Here is a 27,777-nt window from a genome sequence, read left to right as displayed (position 1 = left end):
TTGGCTTTCCCCAGGGATCCCTGCACTGGTGCCCTCCACTCGGTCTTTGTTTCCCTCTTTTAACTCATTAAAGTTCTGCTTCACTGGCAAGCCTGGCCTCCTTGTGGTCCTTCCCCTGTGAGAGCTGCTGTTTCACCCTTCCTTCAATATGCTGTCACAGAGGCACTGTGTTGGCTCAGCTTTTGGCAGCAGGCTGTCTTGGAGCCGGCTATTACTGGCTGTTATCTTCTCACAGAAGCCAATCCAGCAGCCCCTTCAGTACCTGTACCTTGCCAGGTAAACCAACACACTATCGTGTGCAGAAACTGGCACAGAGGAACCTTGGCTGCAAGGCAAACTCAGCCACCTCTCGAATAACAGAAGAGGCAGCCGAAAGCTCCCTCTTGCTGCAGGCTGTTCCAGCACTGGTATGCAAAGCACCAGGACAAAAAATGCCAGCACAAAGACGCAGGAATATTCACAGTGTACCCACATCATTTTCAGCTGCTTTCTAAAGTGTTGGTCCTGTGTTTTTTCAAGAGGGTATGTCTAGAGACAGGTTCACGACTACGTCACTTATGTCCTAGTCTCAATGATTGTAAAATAAAAATTCCCTACTGTACGCTGCTGCAAATCTGGCATGTCCAGGACACAGAGTCCCTTGCTGCCATAGGAGCTCATCTCTGTGACACCACCCCCTGTTTAGGACCTGGGGATAATCAAAGATCCCCCCAAGACAAACCCTGCCTCCCTGAGTTATTGCACAGCTGGGGCAGCTGCCTGCACCACGGTGTCTTGCCCAGCACAGAGGTACAAGGCACTGTCGGAGAGCTCGACCTCCTGCAGCTTCAGGAGGCTGTATTTCCCTGTGGTGTTCAGCAGCGTGCTGAAACGGCCGCTCTGCCTGGGGCCAGCAACTGCCTGATACGAGATGAGCTGTGGGGCTTGGTCTTTCTTTTGCTGGTACCAAGCCAAACCTTGAAAGTTGGACGCCTGGTATGTGCAAGTTGTTTGAAAGGTTTCTCTCTCCTTTACTGTGACTTGTCCTTCTTGCTGGGTGAGTGTGATCTGCCCCATGGTGCCTGCAAGAAAGGAAAGGTCAGCAGCTCTGCAGGGAAAGGCTCCAGGAAGCAAAGAAGGAATGGATACAAACCCAGCTGGTGAAAGCTCCCTTCCCCTTGCCCGCCAGGAAAACACTGATGCCTGGGGATGCAAAGAGGAAGAGCAATTTTGGGCAAAATGGGACACCCTATTAATGTGAGATAACTGCAAAGTGCCTGGGGCATCTTGGACAAGATCTGCTACCTTGTGTTGGAAAGGGAGAAATGTGGGACTGCAGAGCTGGATTTGATCTGCTATGGTGACAGCAAGTGAATAGGAAGAGATAGGCAGAGAGATGAAGGGGAGAGAAAAGCAGGAGCAGTAGCATATCTCTCTGTACTAATCTTGTTTCCAATAGGAATGGCATCTGGAGAGAACGTGCAAAACCACAAATGGGAGGTGATGCTTCCCAGCTTTTTTCCCGTTATTCAAGAGTAGTTCTTGGCATGACCCTGATAAAGCAGGCAAGGGTTCCCTGGGGAGAGGAAGAGGCAAGTGCTTACAGAAGGGCAGGACTTACCTTGCAGTTGCCCCAAGAAAACAGTGAGGATGAGATATCCGAGTTGCATGCTGAGATCAACCTGCCTGTTTGCTGTCACAAAACCAGCTCCCAGCCCCGAGACGAGAGAGCTGCCGGGAACGGCTCTGTTGGGGCAGCAAAGAGAAGCGGGGAAGCGTTGTTGCTCAGCCGCCTGGGAGCAACGCCTCTCCCGCAGATGCCCCAGGACAGATGAACACTGCCGTGCAGCAGTGCAGGCTCTCTGGCTCCGGAGCCGCTTGCGGGGGATGCAGCGGGGCACGAAAGGGGGGGCCTCGACGGGTCCGATGGCGGTGCCGGGCGGAGCAGCAGCGCCCCCTCGCGGGCCCGGGCGCCGCTGTCCGCGCCCCCGACACACACGCCCGGCCCCGCCCGCGGCGGTTTTTGCTCGGCCGCAGCCCCGGCTCCTCTCTCCGTGCTTGCTGGGCGCAGTAGTACACCGCCGCGTCCCGGAGCCGGGGCCCAGAGAGCCACAGCACGTTGGACCGGCGATCTGCCGCCACCGAGAGCCGCCCCGGCGGGTCCAGCAGCACTTTGGAGCCTTGAAGAGCGCTTACGAGGAATGCGGGGCCACGGCCCGGGACCTGACGGTACCAATGGATGAAGTCGTTTAACTGTCTATTGGGGTGTGAGCAGTTGATGCTGATGCCGGTGCCCTCGGTGGTCTCTGCCCACGGGTCCTGCTGCACCTGGGCTCTGCCCACAGCTGCTGCCGACAGGAGAAGGAAAGGACAAACGTTGTCAAAGATCACCGAGATTCGATTTTCTCAGAGAAAGGATTAGCAAGAGTGGCAGTGAGACAGAGCCGGACCAGAACAGCTGGAACACGTGAACGTCAACAGAGATGGAGAATAAAGAATGAACAGGGGTTGTGTGGCTGCAGGGTGTAACTGTGGAATGCAGGAAACCAAAGTTGTGCCTCCAGAAGCAAAGGAAGCAACGAGGGGTTTTAGAGCAGGAAGAGGAGCTTAGAATGGCAGATATAGGGAGAGATGTGTCATAAACTGACGGGATGAATGGATAAAGGGCAGATCAGGAGGGTGTATTACAGGTCAGGACAGAGGGCTGTATTCAGGGCAATAAGCTCTGAATGCAGCCGTGAAGGAGATGGTGCATGGAAAAGCAGGCGCACATGCAAGCAGGCTCGTAGCGACAGAGGCAGCGGAGAAATAGGGCGAGTAGGAAGAGGGGACTCGGAGGGTTTGCAAAGGGGGACGAGGGGTGTCAGAGAGGCAGGGAGGGGGAAGGAGGCGTGGAAGGAGCGGGAGAGGTTGGCGCTGGGCTCCCCGCGGAAGAGCCCGGGCACAAACCGGCCCCGCCACCGCCGCCAGCCCCGCGCACCCAGGAGCACCGCGGCCAGCCCCGCCAGCGCCGCCGCCCGGCACCGCCGCATCCCGCCGCTCCGCCGCCCGCGTCCTCCCTGCCCGCTGCAGCCCCGGCTCCGGGCTCCCGGCTCCTCCTCTCCGCCACCTCCGCCCCTTCTCTCGTCCCCTCCCCGCCGCCAGCTCCGCCCCGGGGCTGGGTCCTGCGTCGGCTTTGCCGGGGGTCTGAGCCGGCCTGAGGGTGCTCAGCGGCTGTGCGCGGGCAGAAGGGGGTCTCCTGCCAAAGGGGTTCCCCTAATCAGGCAGCACTGTCCTCGCAGCCTGGTACCTCTTGGGAGCACGTGCACAAACTCGTGTTTTGTATCATTAAAAGCTTCAGCTGAAATCTGATTTGTGTAAGACTCCGGGGACTTGAATATTTGCACTGAGGGATTTGACTCTGTGACGCTGTCGGTGGAGGTCCCTGAATATGTCAGATGAATCACCCTGCAAGCTGGTGACTGTCCAGGACATGGACACGCTCGATGGGCACAAGGGTCTCGTCATTCCTGGGACACTGATAGGCTGGTGAAATATAAACGGTTCGAGGATCCCCCCCTTGTAGTTTGTTGGAATGCAGGACGAATATGGACAAGAAGGACAAGCACTCCACAATCCTTTAGATATAAACCTTTGACCAAGTCTAAGACCAAGGCTGGCTCCAGGTGCACCCAGCCCCTCTAACATCTGAGGATCAGCTGGAAAGCAAAGGGGTCTTTTCTGAACCTTGTGACTCAACAGAAGGGTCTCTCTAACACATCTTGTCCACCAGCTTAAGGTGATCACACGATCCATGACACTGAGGTGCCCCATGCAAACGCTCCCAGGGTTGGTGCTAGTGGCAGTGTCCAGAAGGCATCGGCTCCTAACGCATCTTTGCAGACTCCTTGTAGAACAGCTCACGATGGTGGAGCTCTGTCCAAGATATTTTTTAATTAAAGCACCAGCATGTGTTTAATCTGCCTGAAGGGGTAACAGACCTTTCCCTTTCCCTACTGTAGGCTGCTGCAAGTCTTACATGTCCAGGACACACAGACCCTTGGTGACAGAGGAGCTCATCTGTACGACACCGCTCCCTGTTTAAGAGCTGAGGATGATCATAGATCTCCCCTCCAGCTCCCCTTAGTAGAGCATCAGGAGCCCAGGGGCTTGGCCGTAAAGTTCATTTTTATGTTGGTGTCTTGGCTTACTCGTTTCCGACACAGAGGTCTGGGGTCTGGCTTCATCTACCTCATGAGTGTGGTTTCCTGTTGTGTGTTTCTTCCTTGCACAGCTGGGGCAGCTGCCTGCACCAGAGTGTCTTGCTCAGCACAGAGGTACAAGGCACTGTCGGAGAGCTCGACCTCCTGCAGCTTCAGGAGGCTGTATTTCCCTGTGGTGTTCAGCAGCGTGCTGAAACGGCCGCTCTGCTTATGGCCAGCAACTGCCTGATACGAGATGAGCTGTGGGGCTTGGTCTTTCTTCTGCTGGTACCAAGCTAAGCCGTAAAAGTTAGCGCTCTGGTAAGTGCAGGTGGTCTGGAAGGTTTCTTTCTCCTTTACTGTGACTTCTTGCTGGGTGAGAGTGATCTGCCCCATGGTGCCTGGAAGAAAGCAGGAATGCCTGCACCACGGTGTCTTGCCCAGCACAGGGTGGACACAACCTCGGGCAACACAGTCTGTTGTGAGGCATCCCTTCCTGCAGCTTCAGGAGGCTGTCCTTTCCCTTGTGATGTTCAGCAGCGTGCTCTGAGATGCAAAACAAGAGCAGCTGCAAAGTATTGGTGGACAAAGGTCCCTGTCCCTGTTCTCCAGCTAAGCCACATTGATGGGAACAGCAACACAATGTTTTGGGACAGGAGGTTGAGACCTCAGCTCACTGTGGATCCGACAGCACAAAAATGCCAATTACCCCCGAAAGGGATACCCTGGTATGTTTCAGCAAGTTGTTTGAAAGGTCTCTCTCTCATGCTGCCTGCAGTGACTGGTCCTCCTGTGCTGGGGACACCTCCAGCAGTGTGAGGGGCATGGTGCCTGCAAGAGGCAAGGGAGAAGAGTCAGCAGCTCTGCATCAGGAGAGGAAGGCTTCTCTGTCTCATCTTTTCTATGTCAGCTATATCAGAAGGAATGAATACAAAACCACCTGTGTGAGCTGATGTTTCCAACATGTGCCCATCTTCCCTGCAAGGAAAACAGGGTCTTTGATGCCTGGGGAATGCTTACCCAGCGGTTTCCTCAGGAAGGCAGCAATTTTGAGGTACCCAAGGAGCATGGGACACTTCCTGCATGTGTGACAGAGACTCAGAAACCCACACGTCCCCACCAGGATAGCGGAGCTGTCAGAAATGACTCTACAAAGGGAACAACGAATGATATGGGGAGGGGTAAATGCTGCTGCTGAGCACAGCTGAAATGCCTGTGCTGTGGTCTTGTCTCCTCCAGTAATGACACATCTTGCTTCTGCAGATGCCACCTTCTGCCATTCCACTGCGAGTCCGTCCTTAGCTGATGCCTGTGTCCTCTCCCACCACCCTCAAACCCTTTTCTGGAACAGGTCTGAGACCTCCACACCCACCCTATGGCAACCATCGGCGTGACCTTGCTCTTGTCAGACTTTGGGATTATTTTACTTGTAAAGGAGATTACCCAGACCTGCTGCAATAGGCATGGTGTCCAGCTTTGATTTTGCCTCATGCACACCCATTTTGTGTGAACAGGCTCAATGTCCAAAACCAGACCCTGGAGCTTGGACCCCAACAGACCCTCTCTTTTTCCTGTAATGAGAACACGATCAGTTGAACTACTTCTGCCCAACCCACAGAAGCCCCAGAGCTTTCTGCTGACACAAAATCCACCAGCGATGGCTAGTGCCTTTTACCTTCTTAGCAGTGGGCTCTCAAAGACTTGCCTAAAGTTGTCAGGGCACAGAGGCAGGGAGCTGGGCAGTGGGATCCTGATGCTCAGCGTGTGGAGTGAGGCTGTGCTTCCTCCTGTGCCTGTCTCTGCCTGAGGGTGTATTAGTGCCTGCGTGTTTGCATTTATGTGTGCATTTGCAACTGCACACGGGACAGGGAGTGTCTGCTAGTGTGTGTGAACAAGTGCATTTCTGTGTGCCTATTCTGCACGTTTGTGAACACGTATTTGCAGGTGAGCAAGTATGTGTGTTGTGTGCGTTTCCTTCTGGGCATTGTACTGCTGGCGGCCTTTACAGAGGAGACAGTGGATGCCGCGTTCGCCAGAAAGCTCCGAGCCCGTCCTGGAGAACCAAGAAGAGCCTTTTAGGAAGCACCCGACTCCCCTCCCTGCCCTGCCGAACCCGTCCCGAGCGGGGCCCTTTGCTGCGCCCAGGAGCACAGACCCACAGCAGTCACCGAGGAGAAACGGTGCTGAGCCCACACAAGGGCACTAAAGGCACCTGGGGCGCCGCCTGGGGGCCCCGACGGCTCTGTCCCACCCCTCCGACACACGCACCCGGCCCCGCCCGCGGGGGTTCGTGCTCTGCCGCAGACCCGGCTTCCATCTCCGTGTCTCGTGGGCGCAGTAGTACACCGCCGAGTCCCGGAGCCGGGGCCCAGAGAGCCACAGGACGCTGAACCGGCGTTTTGCCGCCACCGAGAGCCGCCCCGGCGGGTCCAGCAGCACTTTGGAGCCTTGAAGAACGCTCACGAGGAATGCGGGGCCACGGCCCGGGAGCTGACGGTACCAATAGATGAACTCGTAAAGCCCTATGTTGGGGTGTGAGCAGTTGATGCTGATGCCGGTGCCCTCGGTGGTCTCTGCCCACGGGTCCTGCTGCACCTGGGCTCTGCCCAGAGCCGCTGCCGACACAAGGAAAGGACAAACGTTGTCAAAGATCACCGAGATCCGATTTTCTCAAAGGGTTAGCAAGAGTGGCAGCGAGACAGAGCCGGACTGATACAGATGGGGACAGGACCCATCAACAGGGATGGAGAGTGATCCCTCCATGGGTGGGAATTTGAAATGGACACACGGAGAGAGAGGATGAAAGTCAGGTGCATGGGTGGGTGGATGGAGAGCGAGAGAGGGGACGGGGGAGTTGAGGGTGCCTACAGTGAAGGATGGAGGGCTGAAATCCGAAGGAGAATAAATGCTGAATGCAGAAGGGGGTGAGAAGATGGAATAAATGCGGCGTGCAGGAAATCAAACTTGTGCCCAGAGCTGTGAAAGAAGGGGAGAAATGGGGGACGTAGTGGAGTAGGAAGAGGGTAGGAAGTGGGGACTCGGAGGGTTTGCAAAGGGGGACGAGGGGTGTCAGAGAGGCAGGGAGGGGGAAGGAGGCGTGGAAGGAGCGGGAGAGGTTGGCGCTGGGCTCCCCGCGGAAGAGCCCGGGCACAAACCGGCCCCGCCACCGCCGCCAGCCCCGCGCACCCAGGAGCACCGCGGCCAGCCCCGCCAGCGCCGCCGCCCGGCACCGCCGCATCCCGCCGCTCCGCCGCCCGCGTCCTCCCTGCCCGCTGCAGCCCCGGCTCCGGGCTCCCGGCTCCTCCTCTCCGCCACCTCCGCCCCTTCTCTCGTCCCCTCCCCGCCGCCAGCTCCGCCCCGGGGCTGGGTCCTGCGTCGGCTTTGCTGGGGGTCTGAGCCGGCCTGAGGGTGCTCAGCGGCTGTGCGCGGGCAGAAGGGGGTCTCCTGCCAAAGGGGTTCCCCTAATCAGGCAGCACTGTCCTCGCAGCCTGGTACCTCTTGGGAGCACGTGCACAAACTCGTGTTTTGTATCATTAAAAGCTTCAGCTGAAATCTGATTTGTGTAAGACTCTGGAGACTTGAATATTTGCACTGAGGGATTTGACTCTGTGACGCTGCCGGTGGAGGTCCCTGAATATGTCAGATGAATCACCCTGCAAGTTGGTGACTGTCCAGGACATGGACACGCTCGATGGGCACAAGGGTCTCGTCATTCCTGGGACACTGATAGGCTGGTGAAATATAAAGTGTTCAAGGATCCCCCCCTTGTAGTTTGTTGGAATGCAGGACGAATATGGACAAGAAGGACAAGCACTCCACAATCCTTTAGATATAAACCTTTGACCAAGTCTAAGACCAAGGTTGGCTCCAGGTGCACCCAGCCCCTCTAACATCTGAGGATCAGCTGGAAAGCAAAGGGGTCTTTTCTGAACCTTGTGACTCAACAGAAGGGTTTCTCTAACACATCTTGTCCACCAGCTTAAGGCAACCACGCAATCCATGACGCTGAGGTGCCCCATGCAAACGCTCCCAGGATTGGTGCTAGTGGCAGTGTCCAGAAGGAAGTGGTGCCAAATGCATCTTTGCAGACTCCTTGTAGAACAGCTCACGATGATGGACCCCTTTCCAATATATTTTCTATATTTTTATTTAATAAAGCACCAGCATGTGTTTAATCTGCCTGAATGGGTCACAAAAATTTCCTTACTGTGTCCTGCTGCAAGTCTGGCATGTCCCAGATGTGGAGTCCCTTGCTGCCAGAGGAGCTCATCACTACACCACCACTCTCTTTAGCAGCTGAAGATGATCGTAGATCCTCCCCTCAACCCCTCCCTGTGTTATTGCACAGCTGAGGCATCTCCCTGCACCACGGTGTCTTGCCCAGCACAGAGGTACAAGGCACTGTCAGAGAGCTCGACCTCCTGCAGCTTCAGGAGGCTGTATTTCCCTGTGGTGTTCAGCAGAGTGGTGAAACGGCCGCTCTGCCTGGGGCCAGCAAGTGCCTGATACGAGATGAGCTGTGGGGCTTGGTCTTTCCTTTGCTGGTACCAAAGCAAGGCATCAAAGCTGGCACTCTGGTAAGTGCAGGTGGTCTGGAAAGTGTCTCTCTCCTTTACTGTGACTTGTCCTTCTTGCTGAGTCTGTCCCATTGTTCCTGGAAGAAAAGAGGAGGCAGTGACTGTGCAGGGAAGTCCTCCAAGGTGCAAAACAAGAGTGGCTGAAAAGTGTTGGAAGAGAAGGGTCCCTGTGTAACACAATGTCTTGGGACAGGAGATTAAGACCTCAGCTCAGTGTGGATCTCACAGCACAATAACATCAATTATTCCCCAAAGGGATACAGCTCAGAGGAGAGCTCTCTCATAGGAGAGCTGTGCTTCCATGCACGTCTTTGGTCTCCACTCTCATGCTGCCTGCAGTCTCCAGGGACAGCTGCCTGCAGTGCCTGGCCCTCCTGTGCTGGCTCCAGGACACCTCCAGCAGTGTGAGGGGCAGAGCAGCAGCGAGAGGCAGAGGGAGATGGAGAGTTGACAAGAAGGGCTCTAAGCTGATCAGGAGAGGAGATGATGCTTCTCTGTCTCATCTTTTCTCTGTCAGCTATATCAGCATCTTGAGCAAGAATCTACAAAACCACCTGTGTGAGCTGATGTTTCCAACATGTGCCCATCGAGAGCTCCTCCCTGCAAGGAACTGTTGGGGTGAGGGTCTTTGGGAAGAAGAGGAATCATCCCGTCAGTCAAAGCCAATGCTTACCCAGCGGTTTCCTCAGGAAGGCAGCAAGGATGAGGTACCCAAGGAGCATGCTGAGACCAAGCTTCCTGCATGTGTGAGAGAGACTCAGAAACCCACACGTCCCCACCAGGATAGCGGAGCTGTCGGAAATGACTCTACAAAGGGAACAACGAATGATATGGGGAGGGATAAATGCTGCCGCTGACCACAGCTGAAATGCCTGTGCTGTGGTCTTGTCTCCTCCAGTAATGACACATCTTGCTTCTGCAGACGCCACCTTCTGCCATTCCACTGCGAGTCCGTCCTTAGCTGATGCCTGTGTCCTCTCCCACCACGCCCACGCGCTTATCTGACTTGGTCTCTCCTGGATCCTACACGGTGTAAAGCCCCAAGCTCTTGGCAGCTCACACCAAGGCTCTCCAGCTCTCTCAGACCTTATGTTCAACAACCCCAAACCCTGCAGGCACCGAGTGACCCCCTGCAGTACAGAGTTTTGGTCACAGGATAGCAGCAGCGAGCCCTCCCAGTCCTGCAAGGCTTCCCATCCAGGGCTTGACTATGCTTTTGTGACTTGAACCCTTGGCTGCGTTGCCATAAAGACTGCAAAAACACCTTTTAATTCATCCCTCCCCTCAAAAAAAGAAAAACCAAAACCAGGCACAAAATGAGAAAAACTTCCCCAAGCGGCATCTCATTACTTCGGTAACAGCCGTTTACATCGCGGCTAAACCCCTAAAAAATAAAGGGAGCACAGAACAAGTGCAAAACCCAAACAGTCGCAGCCCCCGCAGCCCCTGTTCCGCAGGCTGCGGAGGATGGTGCCACGTCTCTTGCTTGCCCTCTGCTCTTCTTTGACCCTCTTCTATTGCCGTGCTGAGACGGCCGCCCCAGGGCACTCACTGTCCTCGGTCCCTGCCCACACCTTCTCTCCCCACCCGAGACCCCGTCCGTGCGTGCTCCAATGCCCCCCTCTTGGGATGGATCCCTCTATAAACAGAGGCAGAAAGCCGCCGCGGTGTTCTTCCAAGGCTTCCAATGGCACAGCACACCCAGCTGGGAGAAGCAGGTGCCTGTGCTGACCCGCTCCCCCCTGTACATTCAGCAAAGGAAGCTATGGATGCCGGGGGCCAGGATCAGCCAAGCGGGCTCCCGGCGCGGACCCGGCCGGGCTGGAGGGAGAGATGGAAGGAGGGAGGGATGGAGGGAGGGATGGAAGGAAGGAGGGATGGAAGGATGGAAGGAGAGAGGGATGGAAGGAGGCAGGGATGGAAGGAGGGAGGGATGGAAGGATGGAAAAAGGGAGGGATGGAAGGAGGGAAGGAGGGGGGGATGAAAGAAGGGAGGGATGGAAGAAGGGGGGGATGAAAGGAGGGAGGGATGGAAGAAGGGAGGGATGGAAGGAGGGAGGGATGGAAGGATGGAAAGAGGGAGGGGTGGAAGGAGGGAAGGGGGGGGTGAAAGGAGGGAGGGGTGGAAGAAGGGAGGGATGGAAGGGGGCTGGGATGGAAGGATGGAAAGAGGGAGGGGTGGAAGGAGGGGGGGATGAAAGGAGGGAGGGATGGAAGAAGGGAGGGATGGAAGGAGGGGGGGATTAAGGAGGGAGGGCTGCAAGGAGGAAGGGCTGGAAGGAGGGAGGCGGTGCGTAGAGCGGCTCCCAGGGCGCATGGGCGAGGGATGCTGCAGGCTGCCGGGACGCGGGCGCCGAGGAGCTGCTCTGCGACCCGCAGCACCCACGGGTCCGCACTCGGGCTCGTAGCCGCAGGTAACGGTTCCCGGGCGGCAGCGCTGCTCCCGACGCGCGGAGCGGCTCCGTGCCTGCAGAGGACCGGCCCGGCGCCATTACGCAGGCGGGCGGGGCTGGGCCGGGCGCTGATGCTGCCTTCGAGGCGCGGGCCCCGATGGGGTGGGAGCCCGCGGGGCCGCTGGGGTTCACCGGGGGTTTCCGACCCAGGCCTCGGGCTGTGCTTGGCAGAAGCCCTCCGAGCGGCGGAGATGGGGCCGGAAAGGTGCCCGCAGAGCCCGGCCGCGCCTGGGGAAGCAGCGCTGGAAGCGGACGGGGGTGCGGGAGGTGCGGGGCGGGCCGGGCCGTAACCTCGCTCCGTGCCCGTCGCGCCTGCGGCTGGGTAGTGAGGAGGATCGGCCGCGCTTGCCTTGCCGCCGGTGGCCGAGCTCGGTGGAGAGCACGGAAAGGTCTCTGCGGAGCGGGGGAGCCCTGCCTGGCAAGGAGCATCCTTCACTGCCTGTATCGCAGTGACAAGAGAAAACAGCGATAAAAGCATCTAAAGGAATTCCTGGGTGTCGGAAGTAGCCTTATGTTGTAGCATCCTTAGTACCTGTGACCAAGGTTAACATTCCTATTAGCTCTAATGATTTGCATGTAATTGTAGCGTGGTCTGCATCAGAATGCCAGAGGGGTGTAAATGCCTTCGAGGCGTGCTTTTAGGAAGCCCCAGAACATCCTGTCATGGCAGCATCTTTCTGCTCTGTGTCTGTGCTTGTGGTGGTTTATTGGTGCTTTTAGATGTCCATTCTGTTTTCTGGCTTTTGAGACAGTTACTTGGGCCTTCTAAAACTGGCTGTCGTGAGAACAGAATAGGCAAGCTTGTGCTCTCTGCAGCATTGGCTTCACCCAAGATACCATCTGGTTATTAGATAACAGCATTTTTGTGTGCTTATTTGCATAGCAGAGCAACTGCAGGGCTCTTCCTGATTCAGGGTAAACTGAACACTTGAGAGAAAGATGTACTAGGAATTTTCTAGTTTCACATGCTTGCCATTTTTGTTTTGAGTTTTGTGCTTGAGTTCAGGTATTACCTTTGCTCATTTCAGGGCTGCCTCTGAATCACAGTCCAGAAAGAAGAAACAATCAAGTTGACTGAAGTTGAGCGGTTGTCTCGGGGATTAAGAACGAGGCCATGCCAGTGCTTTCGGAGGACTCAGGTAACTGATCTGCATGCTTTCCCCAGGCGGGTGACTGAAACCTTGTGTATGTGTTTAGCACAGGAAATTAATTGGAGTTAATTAAAATAGCATTAAGATAGTTCAAGGAGACTTCTTAGTAACTGCCTGAAAGAACACAAGGAAGGTGCAGTATAAAAGGTGGAAATGAGTAAAGCTAGTTCAGGAAGTGCCTAGTTTTATGACAACTCTGTGGAGCCCCTGGATATATGCAAGTAGGCAGGCTCCTATGGGTAACCTTGGACCTCTCGGTATAACACTGGCTTCTGCGCCTGCTTATTAAAGATCAGCCCTTATGTCTCTGCTGCTTGCTGTGCCTCTTCTTCATATTTTCAGAATAGGTGTTGTTAAGCTTCGTTAATATTCTTCCTTTCAGCTTCAAAAACCAGGGATTCGGTTTAAGGCTTGCTAGCCAGCTTCTCCAGTGTGCTACCCAGGGTGGGGTCATAGCTGCTGCTGATACTGAGTTTTAAAGCAGGAGTGACTTTGAGTCTCCCGCATCCAAATGCACTCTAAAATTCATGGAGAGAATAGCTAAAAAAGCAGAATTTAGCTGCTTCTTCCTTCCCCCCCTCGCAAACTAAGCTGGTTGTGTTATGTGATGTCTGCAATAGGAGATCCTGTGAGCCATGCTGTCTACAAAGCTTCTCTTCTGTGCTCAATTTACATTTAGGATTGCATGAAACTTTGGCCCTTTTGACGTCTCAGCTTAGACCAGATTCAAATCATAAAGAGGAAATGGGATTCCTTAGGGATGTCTTCAGTGAAAAGAGTCTCAACTACCTGATGAAGGTAAATGTTCACGTATGAGCATGTGTGCCTTAGGTTACTTATTCTCTGTTCCCTTGATTGATCAACTGTTTACGATGCTAAAGCTCTCTGGTTTTTATTTTAGGAAATCTGTGCTGACCAAAGCATGCAAAAGCACAAACATTAAGAACATTCACTAACATTTAACATATCTTATTTGGAAAAAAACCACCACATTTCTGCCTGGATTGCCACAATGCAGATCCAGTGCCCTGTATCTAAAAAGCAGTGTGAAATGGCTTTGTTTTTAACTTTACACTGCTGAGGTCTGAACAGATTCTCTGGCTGTCTGTGAAACTTAACGTGAGCAAAAACAAAACTAAAGGACTTCTAAACAAACCAAAATAACCCCAAGAGAGGGGGTTCTGACACTTACCTCAGAAAAATTCTATTCCTTAAGTATCAAACTGTTCCAGTGGAGGTATATTCAGGAAGTTTTGTATCTCTCTGTAGTAATACACTTGAATAATCTTTTCCAGATTCATGAAAAACTCCGTCATTATGAAAGGCAGAGTCCAACTCCTGTTTTACACAGTGCAGCAGGATTAGTTGAAGATGTGAGTAAAAGTTTTTATCTCCTAATTTTCCTATTATCTAAGCCAGCTTTTCTAACGAATCGAAGCTTTGGATTGTGCTACGTGGGGATGTATTTCTCATCTTCCCCAGATCCTTGGAATCTGTTGGCTAGTTTCACTCATGATTGATCAAGGAAATGAGAGCTGAAAAGTATGTCATTAAACGTCCAGTGAAGACAGACCCACAACAGAAGAGTGTTATTAATGGCCTTCATAAAGGAGAGGCTGAAGAAAGCATTCCATCCTTTCCTGACAATAGACTATCCCAGCTAAGCATTCAGTCTTAAACCCATTCAGACTTAAACCCTTTACCCAAGCAGCATTGCTGTTCACCTAGAATGGTTTGGGTTGGAAGGGACCTTGCAGCCTAACCATGGGCAGGGCCACCATTCACTAACTCACATTGCTCACAGCCCTGTGGAACCTGACTTCAAACGTGTCCAGCGGTGGGCCATCCACACCTCTGGATCCAGCATCTCCCCCCCCTCAAAGCTGTGATCGGTGCATGCTGCTTTGAAGGATGACAGAAGTTAGCAACACCAGAAACACTTGCAAATATCTGATCTCCTTTGATGGGCTCCTTTAATTTTGTGGTTAATTTTTATTTTAAAGGTAATAGAAGAATTGCAGACTGCACCAGTGAATCACGAAGAAAAAGAGCTGCTTCAGTTGCTGTCAACACCGCATCTCAGGGTAAAAACCCACCAGAGACCTCCATCTGATCAAATGTTTTCTATTTGGAGAAATGACATTGCAGAGTCCCCAAGAGAAAGGAAAAAACCTCCTGCAGGCTGTAGTTCTATTCCACTGTGACTTGTTGCAGAGGCTTTAGGATGCAAAGGGGATTGAGAAGACACAGGGTAGGCCCTTCATGCATAATGCACGTAACTGTCTTCCCTCCTCCCCTTAATATTTCTGAGGGAGCAGAAAAGCAGAGGATACCGCTTCTCAACCTCTGTTCTGTGAGCTTAGTTATGAGTTGTTATTGCCCAGATTTGCTTCAAATATCAACATACACCAAAATCTAGTTCACATGATGGGTAAGATAATTGCTACATCTTTTTTTGTGTTTGTGTTTATGGTGGGAGTGGGAAGGGGGAAGATTAACTTTGCGGTAATGTTGGGAACAGGAGAACTGGAAACTGCAATATGACCCCTTTACATTACTGTTTCTTATTTCCTTTATGCAGGCAATGCTTTTAGTACATGACACCGTAGCACAGAAGAACTTTGACCCTGTCCTTCCACCTCTGCCTGATAACTTTGATGATGATTTTGATGAGGAATCGGTGAAAATTGTTCGCCTAGTGAAAAACCAAGAACCCTTGGTATATATAACATAACCTAGCTCTAGTCATAGAGCTCTGTTGTGCAAAAGCGTTGCTGTGAGTATGGAAGAGATCCTTGAAGATGATGCCAAATAGCCTGCTTTATTTCAGGGAGCTACCATCAGAAGAGATGAGCACACAGGAGCTGTGATTGTCGCCAGGATCATGCGAGGAGGTGCAGCTGATCGCAGCGGTAAATTGCTGAACAAAAGGGGACTGAAAATTGCATTTGTAAAGATTTTTAACATTTTCAAGCTTTTGCATGACACATGTACCATATGCACATAGCCAGCACGATAATCTCTTGCTAAATCTGCATGAAAACAAAATGCCATGTGGAATAAGGGCAAGAGACTTCAGAACGTGTTGCAAATGAGGCACTTAGCTCTAATAGGAAACCCATTAAGCTGGGGAAGGGAGGAGAGGAGGTACATGCTGTTGCCTTAGACTGGACATCAGAGGAGTGGTGCTTTCCATTCTGTAGACTTATTTTAATTTACCAACCATCTTTTCAGGTCTTGTCCATGTTGGAGATGAACTAAGAGAAGTCAATGGTATTACTGTGCTTCACAAACGACCGGAAGAAATAAGTCAGATTTTGGTCTGCACTGATTTTCATTTCAAGACCTTTTGTGTTGGGGTGCTGTAGTAATTACAATAGGCAATGGAATTTAAGCAAGAGTTTAAAGTATGTATAGAGCTAAAAGATGCAATCCCTGCTTGTCTTTTGTGTTAAGTTTTTCTTTTCCCGGTATATTAGTCTTTTCCTTTTGACTTCAGAAATGTGTCATGCTAAAAGTCACAGCATGCCCTGTGAACTGTAATCCAGAAATTAATGCAGGTCCGAATGTGTTCTAGCCGAGTAGTTACTGTGGATGTCTCCACGTGAAGGATTTGTGGGACATCGCAGTAGTCTCTGTAGTGAAGTTAAAGAGTGGATTATGTTGGCCAGTCTAATTTCTGACAAGAAGAGAAAGATGCTAGCTCTAAACTGGAACTTGAATAGTCTGATTTGTGTCCTCGTGCTACTTTCAGAATAATAAAAGCCATTTCCCTCTTTTTCAGGCTCAGTCTCAGGGATCAATAACACTAAAAATAATTCCAGCCATCAAAGAAGAAGATCGTCTAAAAGACAGCAAGGTACCCAGCGTAGTGAAATACTGAGGCATGCCTTTCCATATTCACACGCTTCTGGCACCTCTGTAAATGCAGGATTCCTGCTGTTTCAGTGAGGAGTGTCACAGACACGTGGTTGAACGAAAAAGATAGTAGAGCAGTTCCTTGTTGTAAAATGCAGTGCCCTTTTATTCAGTGGAATTACTCAGATGACTTCTCTCCATCACCTGGGCACATGTTCTATCCATTGCATGTCTGAGATCCAGCCCCTTGGTTTTGTTCGTGTGATCAAAATTGGTGTTTTAGAGAGCTGCTCTCTGCCCATTACCTCTGGGCATGTTGCTGCTTGCTTGAGTCGAAACAGACCTACCTGCAGACCTAGCTGCACGTTCCCCCTCCCGCTGCAAACATCAACACACACCTGACTGCTTCATTTGCCCTCCTTGATCAGCAATGACTTCTTGCTCAACCTTACAGGATTGCTCTGTCAGTCTCCATTTCTACTTCTCTGCTCTCAGTTGCTGATATTTTCCTTGAAGCCATATATGTTCCAGAATGCCAGTACAAAATGACTGGGCATGTGCTTGAAAATTAGGTTCTTTTTCTGCACAAGAGAGTAGGTCCAAATGCAGATGCAGCTTGGTAGATTTCGGTGGTTTTGAGTACCATAAAGCATACAGGAGAGATGAAGAGTAAATGTAGTTAGTAATGTAAGCACTAGGTAAGCTTTTAAAGGCAGCTTTCTCCAAACCAGGACAATGTGTTGCTTTCTTTTAAAGGTGTTCATGAGGGCACTTTTCTGCTATAATCCCAATGAAGACAGAGCTATTCCTTGCCAGGAGGCTGGGCTGCCATTTAAGAGAAGACACGTCCTAGAAGTTGTAAGCCAAGATGATCCCACGTGGTGGCAAGCAAAGCGTGTTGGCGATACCAACCTGAGAGCAGGCTTGATCCCCTCAAAACAGTTCCAAGAAAGGTTTGTTCATGAAGATTACAAATGGTGTCACACTGATTTGCTGCTGCTGCTTTTTTTCCACGGGACACAAAAGGCAGGATCATGCCAGGGGGAATAGCAGAGGCTTAGAGGAAAGTGCTAAAAAGCTCCATCTTCTCCACCTGCATAATAAACTTCCTAGCTTTCCTCACGTAGGTTGCCATTGACTTACGCTTTGTAGGATGAAGACAGAAGCACCTGCTAAACAAACATATATGGAATGAAATGTGGAATAGCAGTCTCTGACTCTCTTGGTTTTTGAAGACACTGTATTTCAGACTCGTACTTTCACAGAATGGTTAAGGTTGGAAAGGACCTTTAGGATCGTCCAGTTCCAATCCTCCTGCCATGGGCAGGGACACCTTCCCCTAAATCAGGTTGTTCAAAGTCCTGTCCAGACAGGAATTTTGCCCATCCTTTATAAGCATGGCAACTAGGGGTTGGACTCTCAACAAGAATGGAATGGAATAGTGGGGGGTTTAATCTGCCAAAAGAGATTGGGTTGGGGAGAAGGGAATAGAAAAAGAGTGCCATTGCTAAAAGTAACATGCTGTTGATTTCTGTGCTCTGAGGCATGAAAGTGTTTTAGAATCTTCTCTCTCAGGCATGGGTTTAAAACCAAAAGTCTTTTAAAATGTTGAATCAGAGACATTTTATATTTTGACAGGAAAAGCACTATTTGGTTCGCTATTTTCACTGCTCTAGGTAGAAGATGCTATAAATTCTTCATCATTCTGAGCTTATGTGACTAAAATGGAATTCTCTTCTCTTTAGACGACTGATTTACAGAAGAACAATAGGCACCCTGCCCAATCCGAGGACTGTGAAGAAACCAGTATGTAAGTCTGTCCTTGAGTGATGTCTTAGTCGATACCAACCTCTCAGTATTTCTCTGCTATTTTAGTAATGATATGTTTGAATGCATCTTGCGTAATCTGCCATGGATTCCATGCAGGGATAGAAGCTGCTACTTGAGAGGATTTGGGTTTGAGCTTTATTCAGTGTTGCTAGCGCCTGTTGTTTTCACAAAACACAGCTGTCCATCTCTTCCTCCTTTCAGGACCATGAGGCCTTACACATTGGTTAGATGCTTTAAAATTTGCCAGTGTTCAAGTGTTTTCTATGGTTTGAAACTTGAAGGCTGCAAAAGCAACCCAATGCATGAGCTGACTGTGAGCTCATAGGAAAATAAAGTGTAGCTTTAAGGCAGATGAAAACCACTGGAGCATTTCAGCCTTAGTGTAACAGAGCTGGTCTTAAGTAGGCTTTAAAGTGATTCTTGTTTATAGCTCTCAACCATCTGTCAGCGAATAAATAGCACAACAATGCTGCTTGTGATGGAATTACTAGTCAGTGATGGAAGGCAGAAGACATTTGGGATTATCCCAGCACATAATGTTCATGTTGCTCTTGGGTATTTCAGCATGGCTATTATTGATGGGTGGGGAAACCCTGTGACTCCCTGAAGCCAGATATTGTGCTAGGAATACCATGTAGACTAGGAATATGGAAATTGTCCCTCCTCAGTAATAGAAGTGACTTTCTGTTCACTTAGATGTGCCATACATGGCACTTCTTGTGAGAAAATACAGGTATTCTTATGCTACAATGAGGGACGATGCTCAACCAAGCATCAAAATAGCATTACTGATTTAAATGAAGCTTTTCCAAATGATTTTCCATTGCATTCAGTGTTAGGAAGCATGCAGTGAGGACTGCTACTTAGGCTGTTTCTCAGACACTTGCAAGACAATGAAGCTGATAGCTGGTTATAATACTGAATTTTAGTACAAAAGTCTTCAGTGGATAAGGGTACATCACTGCATTTCTTTTGAGACAGAAAAGCCCATTAAGCAAATCATTCCTTCTAATTTTATTCAATCATTTGCCAGTCTTTTAATATCATCCCAACTCTGCCTTTCATGCTAACTACAGATGATCAGTCTTCTGATAAAGGTAGGTACTCTCCTAACTCATTTTCTCTACGAATATAAATGACCAGTGCATTTTCTAAGACACTCAGTAAGCAAAGGGAATAGTGGATAGAGCTTGTTCCAACAGCAGTTTCTTCCTGAGTTAATACTTCATTTAGTTTGGATTGATGACCGAGGTAATGGTAACTTCCAAACATACTTCTGATTGGAGAGAAAAGATTTGTGTCTTCTGATATGCATTTGCACATTCTGGGTTTCCGAGTGAGGTTGAAAGAGTTGCAACTTAAATGCAGCCTTTGTGTTGCTATATTTTTAAAAGAATAAGGAAATACTGGAGTTGAACACTTCTGAGCACCTGTATCAATCCAAATTGGTTTTTCTTCGCTGTTCGTTTGGACTGTGTTATTTCATTATAAGCAACTGCTTTCAGAACTGTGTTATTTTCATTGTAAGCATTTCATTTATTGTTTTTTCTGTGTTGTTTTCATGATGAACCTCTGTGTTGGGCTCAGGCATTTTATCACCTTTCCAAATAGCAAGCATTTTCAATTGAATTCTGCGCGCTGTGATTTCTTTCACGCTCCACCTGCTTCTTGAGAGTAATACTCCCAAGTAACAGCTCTGATCTTAGCTCTGGAGAGCTGTATATTGCTACTAGTGTCTGCTGTTAGCGTTGGCATTGCTTGATCGCACACCTGTGTGCAATGACCTGGCTTGGTGCATTTAGTTACAGGTTTAAACTGCACATATATTTGCCTGTGGCTCCTCCTTACAATGAGTAGAGAGAGCTCTGGGGATATTAGAGCACACAGGTGCCTGTATTTTAACAAGACAGGCAGCCCCCTTTCAGGAAGTAGCAGAACTTGGTATTTGGTTGGTTGCAATATAGTGTTTTGCAGCTAAGGAGCATGTTCTATTTGGCATGTTTTAGGGGCCCTGCAGGTGGTTGTAGCTTGAGGAGGGGTAGGTTGGCTTTTTCCTTAACATCGATTTGCATCTTATTTTACATCCATGCACATGACAAAAGCATCAAAGCTTTACCTTTGAAATAAAGCATTAATGCGCAGTGGTAATTTACCTTCGTCAAGATGGAAGGTGTTCAGAGCTCGTATTTCAGTCATCTCTGCTTCCCCCTTTTTAAGCTCCAATGAGATTAAAATGTCGCTATTCTTGCACAATCATACCCATTTAGAAAGTCATACCTGAAAGAAAAAAGCTTTGTGTGTGGACTCTTCTTTTTCACTCAAGTCTGAATACTCCTGTAGCAGCAGCACTGATCAAACAGAATGAATATTGAAGAGAATACCATAAATAACAAGGTGTAATTTTGTGTAATATTGACATCAAGGATGTTTTTCACATACAAGCCATGAGCCAAGGCAATTTATTATCATTAATATCGGTGTAGGAAAAGTGTGTGCATATAACGCAGGATAGAAACCTTCTCCTTCCCTCAGCAAGAAGGCAGGCTCGTATCGCAGGCACTGGTTAAGGTATCTCACTCTCCTTTTTTACCTCCCCCTCCCCTGCTTTTTCATTGACAGAAGACTGTGACTGCGAAGGATATTTCAATGGCCAGTACATAGGTGAGAAACCAGAATCCCTTTTTCCTCTCCTTCCTTTTTCCCTGCATCGCCCCTGCCCCCGTAAAGGAAAGATAAAAGAAAAGAGCACATGGTAAAATAACCTCTGGGTTATTTACATGAGAGTCAGTTGCCCAGATGTTCATAAACTAGATTAGCTCTGTGCAGACTGGACTGTGCATAGCCAACAATTGGCAAATCAAAGTGGTATGAAGGGGGTTTTATTATAGATGGAGTGCTTGGTTTTCTACCTGCTATGCATATTTTTCGTCTCTATAATTAGCACATAGGCACTGATGTGATTATTTTAAGAAACTCATTCAAAGACAGAGTAACTTCTGGCTGAACAAGCTTGAAAAGTGGAGACATGGTTCTTCAAGGATGCTGGCGAGGGACTCTTCATCAGGCACCACAGCGACAGGACAAGGGATGATGGGTTTAAAGTGAAACAGGGGAAGTTTAGGTTAGATCTAAGGAAGAAGTTCTTCCCTGTGAGGCTGGTGAGGTACTGGAAGAGGGTCCCCAAAGAAGTGGTAAATGCTCCATCCCTGGCAGTGTTCAAGGCCAGGTTGGACAGACCCTTGGGCGACATGGTCTAGTGTGAGGCATCCCTGCCCATGGCAGGGGGTTGGAACTGGGTGATCTTAAGGTCCTTTGCAACCCAAACCAGTCTATGATTCTATGGTTGAAGATACCTTTTGTTTTTCTCTACAGCTGGCTTACGCAGGAGCTTTAGATTAAGTCGTAAAGAGAAGGAGAACAATGTGAATGAAGGAAAGCAAGCAGAGCAGACAGACACAGCAGAGTTCCTGACTTATGAAGAGGTCACAAAATACCAGCAGCAGCCTGGTGAACAGCAGAGGCTGGTGGTTTTGATTGGTAAGATGCAGAATTGAGTCAAAATCTTTCATATATCTCCCTTTTCCCTTCTAAGAGGAACCCAAAACTAAACACCTAAAGGTTTGTGTTTAGTTTGAGGTTTCTGATGGGAGGTTGTTTTGAGGCTTTTCTGGTTTTGGTCAGAAGTTCTTTTCTTTTAAATGATATTAAAAAAGCCCACAAAAACCGCTGAGCAAAAAAGGCAAAACTCAACCACACTCACTAAATCTTCCTAAAATAATGATGCTCATTTTTGTGACTCATTTTCTATTGGTTCTCACCCAAACATGTGCATGCTTACGCTAGAAATCAAGGGTATCTCCTTAAACCGACTGCTAAGATTACAGCTTCCCTGATTTGGTGCCTGCCAAGTGTTTGTCCAACACTTGTTCAAGGGGGTTCAGTTTGTTTCTTGTATTCTTAAAGCAGAATGTGGCCGCTCATGAGGTCTCTCATGCACAGGTTTCTTCAAGCATGCTGCTGCATCAAACTGTTTGTGTGAGATCGATCGATCTTGTTCTCTTTGCAGTATTTCATTCCACACAGGAACGTGTCAGTCACTTCTATTTTGTTAGGTTGCCTGGGGGCCAGATTAAGTGAACTCAAGCAGAAGGTCGTGTCAGAGAACCCGCAGGAGTATGGTGTGGCAGTTCCACGTGAGTAACATTGACTGGCTTTTGTGTGTCACTGCTTTATTCCATAGGTTCATTGGAATTCTGTCAGCTCAGTTGTTATTTTGTGGGTGTTTTCCCAAGTGAACAGATTGCATTTTTTTGTAGCGTCCGTTAAAAGAATTAGAAACTGAATACAGGAAGAAAAAAAGATTGTAAATTGCAAAAAGAACTCATTTGGAAGACTGGTAACTTAAGATTCAGCCCAAACAGTCCGTGTCTTTAAAAGAGGATGGTTTTTCTTTAGCATATCACACCAGCTAAACTTTACAGAGAGGGGGAAAAGGGAAGGCGGGGAGTAGACAGCAATAACCCATGTCAGAAGTTCTACAAGATTTGCAGTTGTTGCTCAGTATATGTAGGCTAAGAAGCCAATCACAGTGGGAGAGAAAGCAGTGATCCTGCTCTGGAGTTTTGTGGCCAGGCTTACACAAATAATCCATCAATCTTTGTGTCCCACATCGAAAAATTCACCTTGAGGGCACTGTTTCCATGTCACTCCAGACATTTCAATAGCTGTCTGCCAGGCAGGCAGGCAGTGGTAGAGCTCAGGGATAATGGTTAGCTGTATTTAAATAGGTACACAAAAAAATAGCAGACCTCACTTTTATGGCCAGGCAGAGGTGCGTGGAATGCTCCCCAAAGCTTTTCCTGCTCCAGTTATTGAAAGAAATGACATCAAAAGGGAAGGGACACACAGAATTCTGCAAGTTCCACAGTCATGTGGGAAAGAGGCACTCGAAATTCAGAGGCAGGATAATAGAACTTCATGTATTTCCTCTTTTTATTGTCCAAGTTTCAAAGGAAATGAGTCCAATATTCCAAAGAGTTAAGAGGTACTGTTCACTATAGGTTACACTCTGCTGCTTCTACCAGGTTAAGACGTGTGCCTCCTAATTTTGTGTTAGTTGTAACATGCTTGGGAGCAAAGCAGCTTCATTTTTGGTCTTAGAATTTGATTCATATTTTATGTTAACTTGCATTTGCCAGCGTGCAGCTGCCTTGTTTGTGGTCATGAAAATACGACTGGAACTAAACCAGAGAAGATACAGCTGTTGGCAAAGGCTGACCTGTCTCCCATGTCTCGCTTCCATTCTCTTCTAGATACAACCAGGTCAAAGAAAAGTCATGAGAAAGAGGGAGTAGAATACAATTTTGTCTCTAAGCAATCCTTTGAGACAGATGTGCAGCAAAACAAGTGAGTTAACTTTAAAAAACTGGCATAATTGACTGTATTTCAAACCCATTGCTAGTGAAATATTACATCATGTGAATACCTACATCAGGTGTAAAGTTGGACTTCACTGCATTAGGAGGGTTCAGCTTTCCAAGTAAAAAGCTCTTTGTTCAGTCTGGACTTAGCGTTAACTTAGAAATGTAGTAAAAAGCAATTCAGAAATAACAGAGGACAAGTTCAGCTCTGGGCCCCTCACTACAAGAGAGACATTGAGGTGCTGGTGTGGGTCCAAAGAAGGGCAACGGAGCTGGTGCAGGGCCTGGAGCACAAGTGTGATGGGGAACGGCTGAGGGGCCTGGGGGGGGTTTAGTATGGGGAAGAGAAGGCTCAGGGGGTCCTTATTGCTCTCTACAACTGCCTGACAGGAGGATGGAGTGGGGTGGGGTCAGTCTGTTCTCCCCAGTAACAGGTGACAGGACAAGAGGAACCGGCCTCAAGCTGCACCAGGGCAGGTTTAGATGGAGCTGAGGAACAATTCCTTCCCCAAAGGGTGCTCAGGCATTGGAACAGGCTGCCCAGGGCAGGGCTGCAGTCACCATCCCTGCAAGTGTTCACACACCCTCAGTGCCATGGGTTAGTGGTGGCCTTGGCAGTGGTGGAGTAAACGTTGGACTTACTTAATGACATTGAGGATCTTTTCCAACCTCGTTCATTCTATGATTCTAAGTAGGAGGATCATAAGTTAGAATTTAAGCCTGCATATCCTAAGTAGTATTGGTCAGAATTGAATCTAGTGGAGGTAGCATACACTTAGCTGGGCTTACTTGGAACCCATTGTACTGAATGGAGATAAAGTTTTATTCCTAAGTCCACTTTAAAGCATCTTGTAGGCTGAATCTGTAGTATGAAGGACTTTCTGTAAGATTGAGTGTTTCCTGAAAGTACAGATTCTTTTGGCTTCCATCTTCTGGCTTTCCAGAAGATGGAAAAATTGGAGTCCATTTCCTTGCCAGCTTTGTTCTGTTTTCTATGGGAAACATCCTCTTTCTTCTATTAGGCTTGAACATCAGTGAACTAAAGTAATGCAGGTTCTTCCCGTATCTGTCAGCAGTGCTGATAAGCTCTCAATGACATGGGAAGACTATTGCTACTAAGCAACCACAGAAAGAAAACACACACTACCCCCCCCCCCCATTTGACTACTGTGACTTCAGGAAACAGCTGTTATCTAATGTTTAAGTTCAGTATTTGTTGTGGATGCTATTTAAAAATGTATTGCCTTTTTAGATTTGTGGAACATGGAGAATACAAGGAAAATCTGTATGGTACCAGTCTTGAGGCAATCCGGTCCGTGATGGCCAAAAAGAAGGTTTGTTTGGTGGATGTGGTACCTGAAGTAAGTTCTACAGCTTATTTTAAAGAAAGCAAGCATTTCTTAGTAGGCTGCAAGCTTGAGTAACTGATGCTGGTCACTATCTGTGGCTACTTGCCCTGCAAAGAACAATGATGCTCTTGGGACTTGTGTTTCTAACACGTGGCCTGGTTGCTAGCGAAGTGGAATAGGGCTCTTGAGAAAGAGCAGTGCAGGGTTTCCAGCTCTTAAATGCCCATTGCTATAGCCTTGATGACACTTTTCAATAAAGTAAGTTCTCGCTGTGGGATTTTTCCCTTGCTGTAGGAGAAATGTGCATCACCTCCTAACCTGTTCCAAGTCCTAGAGAAAATACTGAGAGCATGGATAAGTATTTTGTTCTTGTTCATCCCTACCGCCTCAGAAGCATTACTGGGGTTGTAAGCAGTGCCAGTGTACCTACTCTTAATCCTTCCATACTGGGAGTTAATCTTTGACATTTTGATTCAGATTTTGTGCTCCAGGAAACATATGTACTCCTGTAAGCTAGGCAGGACGCTGACATTAGCCTGTCTTTAGAAGAGGCAAAGATCATTGTGCTCAGCTGTATAGGACACAGGACTTTGCAGTGTGTACCAGTGAAACTGTTGAACCCAGTTTGAGTAGGCTTTGACAGATAACAGAAAACATCTGATAACAAAAGGTATCTGTTCACAGGCAGTAAAGCACTTGAGGACTCCTGAGTTTAAGCCTTATGTTATCTTTGTGAAGCCTCTTGTTCCAGAAAAGAAGAAACATGTCCTAAAGTCTCCCATGTCAGAAGAAATCTCAGTTCCTCTTGTAAGTATTCCAACTTTCATCTCTTCTTTCTAGATATGAAAGAAGTATTTGAGCTAGCATGTGTCTGATGTGGAAGGCCTCCTCTTCTGCGAGAGTGAGAGTGGGGCACTAAGTGGGTCTTAAGATGGACCTTAGAATGAGATATTTGACTCCCTTGTAACTTAACTATAAGCAACATGAAGCAAAGCATCCACATGGATTTGTGTACATCAGTCTGGGCTGCAGCAGGAGAAGCTGCTACTGAACTCAGGTAAACTAAGAATCATTTTACATTTCTGATGAGCAGTCCCATCAAATGGTAAGGGCAGCCACCTACTCCCAACACCTCCAGAGTGACCCTGTGTATCAGGTGCACTCAAAGTGCAGTGTATGGATGTCTTACAAGGACCAAACCGAGCCTGACTGCAAACTGGTGCTGTGTAAATGGGAACAAAAATACTGGAAGTGTGTAATGTCATTACTTTGGGTAATTAAAAAGACATGCTCGAAATTTCATACCATCTTCTCATGTTGATTAGCAGGATGAAGAACAGCAGGAAATTATTAATTCAGCAGCATTCATTGAAGAGCAGTATGGCCATTTAATTGACACTGTACTGGTGAAAGAAGATCTCCAGAGCGCTTGTAATCAGCTGAAAACTGTGTTAGAGAAACTAAACAAGGATTCATTTTGGGTGCCAGTCAACTGGGTTAGGTCATAGCTTGTTATCATCTGTTTAAGGCAAAGACACTATAAAAATGTCTTGTAAATACATGGATTAGAAAAGGGGACTATGTCAAATTCACCTCAAAACTGCTGGTCTGTCTAGAAGTTAATACATATAGACTGTATCGGGAAGAACTCAAAGTCAGAAGCAGACACTGCCTTCCTAAATGAGAATCTTGCATAACAGATGCTAACACTCAGCCTGAACAGTGCAGTAAAATATTGGAGTGACTTTTAGACTGTAAATAGTGCATTTTGTACAGTGAAGTTTCACCGAGGGCCCTACACTTCCAAACCATTTAAGCAGTGCTAGGGCACCAACCAGTGGAATCTTCAGCCTTTGGACACAAATTCTGTAGCAAGAGTTAAGATACTTTTCAGGAACCACTACGCCTACAGAACACAGTGCTTCAGGGATGGAGGGATGTCCTTTGGAGAGTGCTTACACAGTTACTGGTCACTCAGAAGTTCAATTGGCTGTCAGGCCAGCAGAAAATGCTTCCCTTCACTCAGGATCATTAATTGCAAATCCTCTCCCATTAGGCATTAAAACTAGGCCAGTTCTACAAGTTGTAGGTATCCTAGTGCCTGGGGGGGGTTATGTCAATCCCACATTGCCTCCAAGTTGTCTTGCACAGGTATGCTCATCCCAGTCTCTTCCTACTGCCACAGGACAAATGTTAAAACAACCTGTGAACACCCCTGTGTGACTGGGCAGCTCATAACCCAGAGACATTTTTTAGTCTACATGAGAATAACTGCATGTGACTTAAAACAGGACTTTTAAGAAGCCTATTTTCTACAAGACATCTTTGCAGATGCCACCTGATGGGATACCACCTTGACAACAACATAGCAGCTCCAAAAAGGGCAATATAAGGAGGCTGAAGTACAAAGTAAATGAGCAACTGGCCCAAATCATCATACTTCCAGCATTTATGACTGTTCCAAATCAATTAAAGACGTCTAGTTGGCTCCATCAAGTCCTGAAGAAGAAATCTTAATCGTGAAGAGGACTTTGTCTATATTTCAGGAGATTTGAATATACAGCATTTTTAGATGGGTGTTAAGAAAAGGCAGAGAGATGATTCTGGAAGCACCTAAGCTTTATTTGAAAACTGGATATTGTACAGGTATGTGTTAGTTGAAACTAGTTCCTGTTTTCCACTGCCTGCTGAGATCTAACCTTTCCCGTGTACCATGCCCCTTAACAAAACCTTTTGGTGCACCAGTCTCTTTCCTTGCATCTTAACAGTATGCTGTTATTCTTGTTCCACTGCATTTAGCAAAACCAACAATGTTGCATATTAAAAGCACTTTTCTTACATACCAGTCTTGCTGAATCTACATTAATCCTAGCCCAAGCAGTTGTGTAGAACAGTCACCAGTATCCATCTTCTCCAGATGCATACCCTGGCCCCTTTGATGCACTGAGGTTGCCATTGCTACAAGAACAAGCACTTCTC

General features: G+C 48.4%; 1 protein-coding gene and 4 gene segments (V, D, J or C); 1 reads left to right on the top strand and 4 right to left on the bottom strand.

Annotated features, from left to right (window-relative positions):
• Window positions 1-565: 565 nt before the first annotated feature.
• On the bottom strand, window positions 566-1,694 carry LOC134168820 (T cell receptor alpha variable 1-1-like). The segment is given in 2 exon segments: window positions 566-1,061; window positions 1,601-1,694. Coding segments are annotated over 2 exon segments (375 nt in total).
• A 63-nt stretch (window positions 1,695-1,757) lies between these two features.
• On the bottom strand, window positions 1,758-3,069 carry LOC134168812 (immunoglobulin lambda variable 9-49-like). The segment is given in 2 exon segments: window positions 1,758-2,327; window positions 2,960-3,069. Coding segments are annotated over 2 exon segments (615 nt in total).
• A 3,293-nt stretch (window positions 3,070-6,362) lies between these two features.
• Window positions 6,363-7,456, bottom strand: LOC134168844 (T cell receptor alpha variable 4-like). The segment is given in 2 exon segments: window positions 6,363-6,775; window positions 7,347-7,456. Coding segments are annotated over 2 exon segments (465 nt in total).
• Window positions 7,457-8,332: 876 nt separating this feature from the next.
• On the bottom strand, window positions 8,333-9,515 carry LOC134168809 (T cell receptor alpha variable 1-2-like). The segment is given in 2 exon segments: window positions 8,333-8,814; window positions 9,411-9,515. Coding segments are annotated over 2 exon segments (366 nt in total).
• Window positions 9,516-11,120: 1,605 nt separating this feature from the next.
• Window positions 11,121-27,638, top strand: MPP3 (MAGUK p55 scaffold protein 3). Of its 4 annotated transcripts, none has more exons than XM_062628865.1 (19): window positions 11,121-11,151; window positions 12,219-12,329; window positions 13,021-13,139; window positions 13,637-13,714; window positions 14,345-14,425; window positions 14,923-15,060; window positions 15,172-15,253; window positions 15,576-15,661; window positions 16,126-16,200; window positions 16,956-17,152; window positions 17,945-18,009; window positions 19,106-19,126; window positions 20,649-20,690; window positions 21,402-21,566; window positions 22,142-22,222; window positions 23,342-23,435; window positions 24,702-24,783; window positions 25,483-25,605; window positions 26,127-27,638. In XM_062628865.1, the coding sequence occupies exons 2-19, from the start codon at window positions 12,305-12,307 to the stop codon at window positions 26,304-26,306; spliced, it is 1,734 nt and encodes a 577-aa protein (XP_062484849.1). In that variant the 5' UTR covers window positions 11,121-11,151; window positions 12,219-12,304; the 3' UTR covers window positions 26,307-27,638. The 4 variants fall into 4 exon arrangements, with proteins under 4 accessions (XP_062484849.1, XP_062484848.1, XP_062484847.1 ...); XM_062628864.1 differs by having other exon boundaries at window positions 26,124-27,638; XM_062628863.1 differs by having other exon boundaries at window positions 24,702-24,810.
• The last annotated feature ends 139 nt before the right edge of the window (window positions 27,639-27,777 follow it).

This window comes from Pezoporus occidentalis, unplaced genomic scaffold (genome assembly GCF_034315485.1).
Source record: "Pezoporus occidentalis ecotype Australia unplaced genomic scaffold, CSIRO_AGI_Poc_V1 ctg324, whole genome shotgun sequence".
Taxonomy (NCBI): domain Eukaryota; kingdom Metazoa; phylum Chordata; class Aves; order Psittaciformes; family Psittacidae; genus Pezoporus; species Pezoporus occidentalis.
The sequence above is the reverse complement of the archived record's forward strand: the minus strand, read 5'-3'. Positions and strand labels throughout refer to the sequence as shown.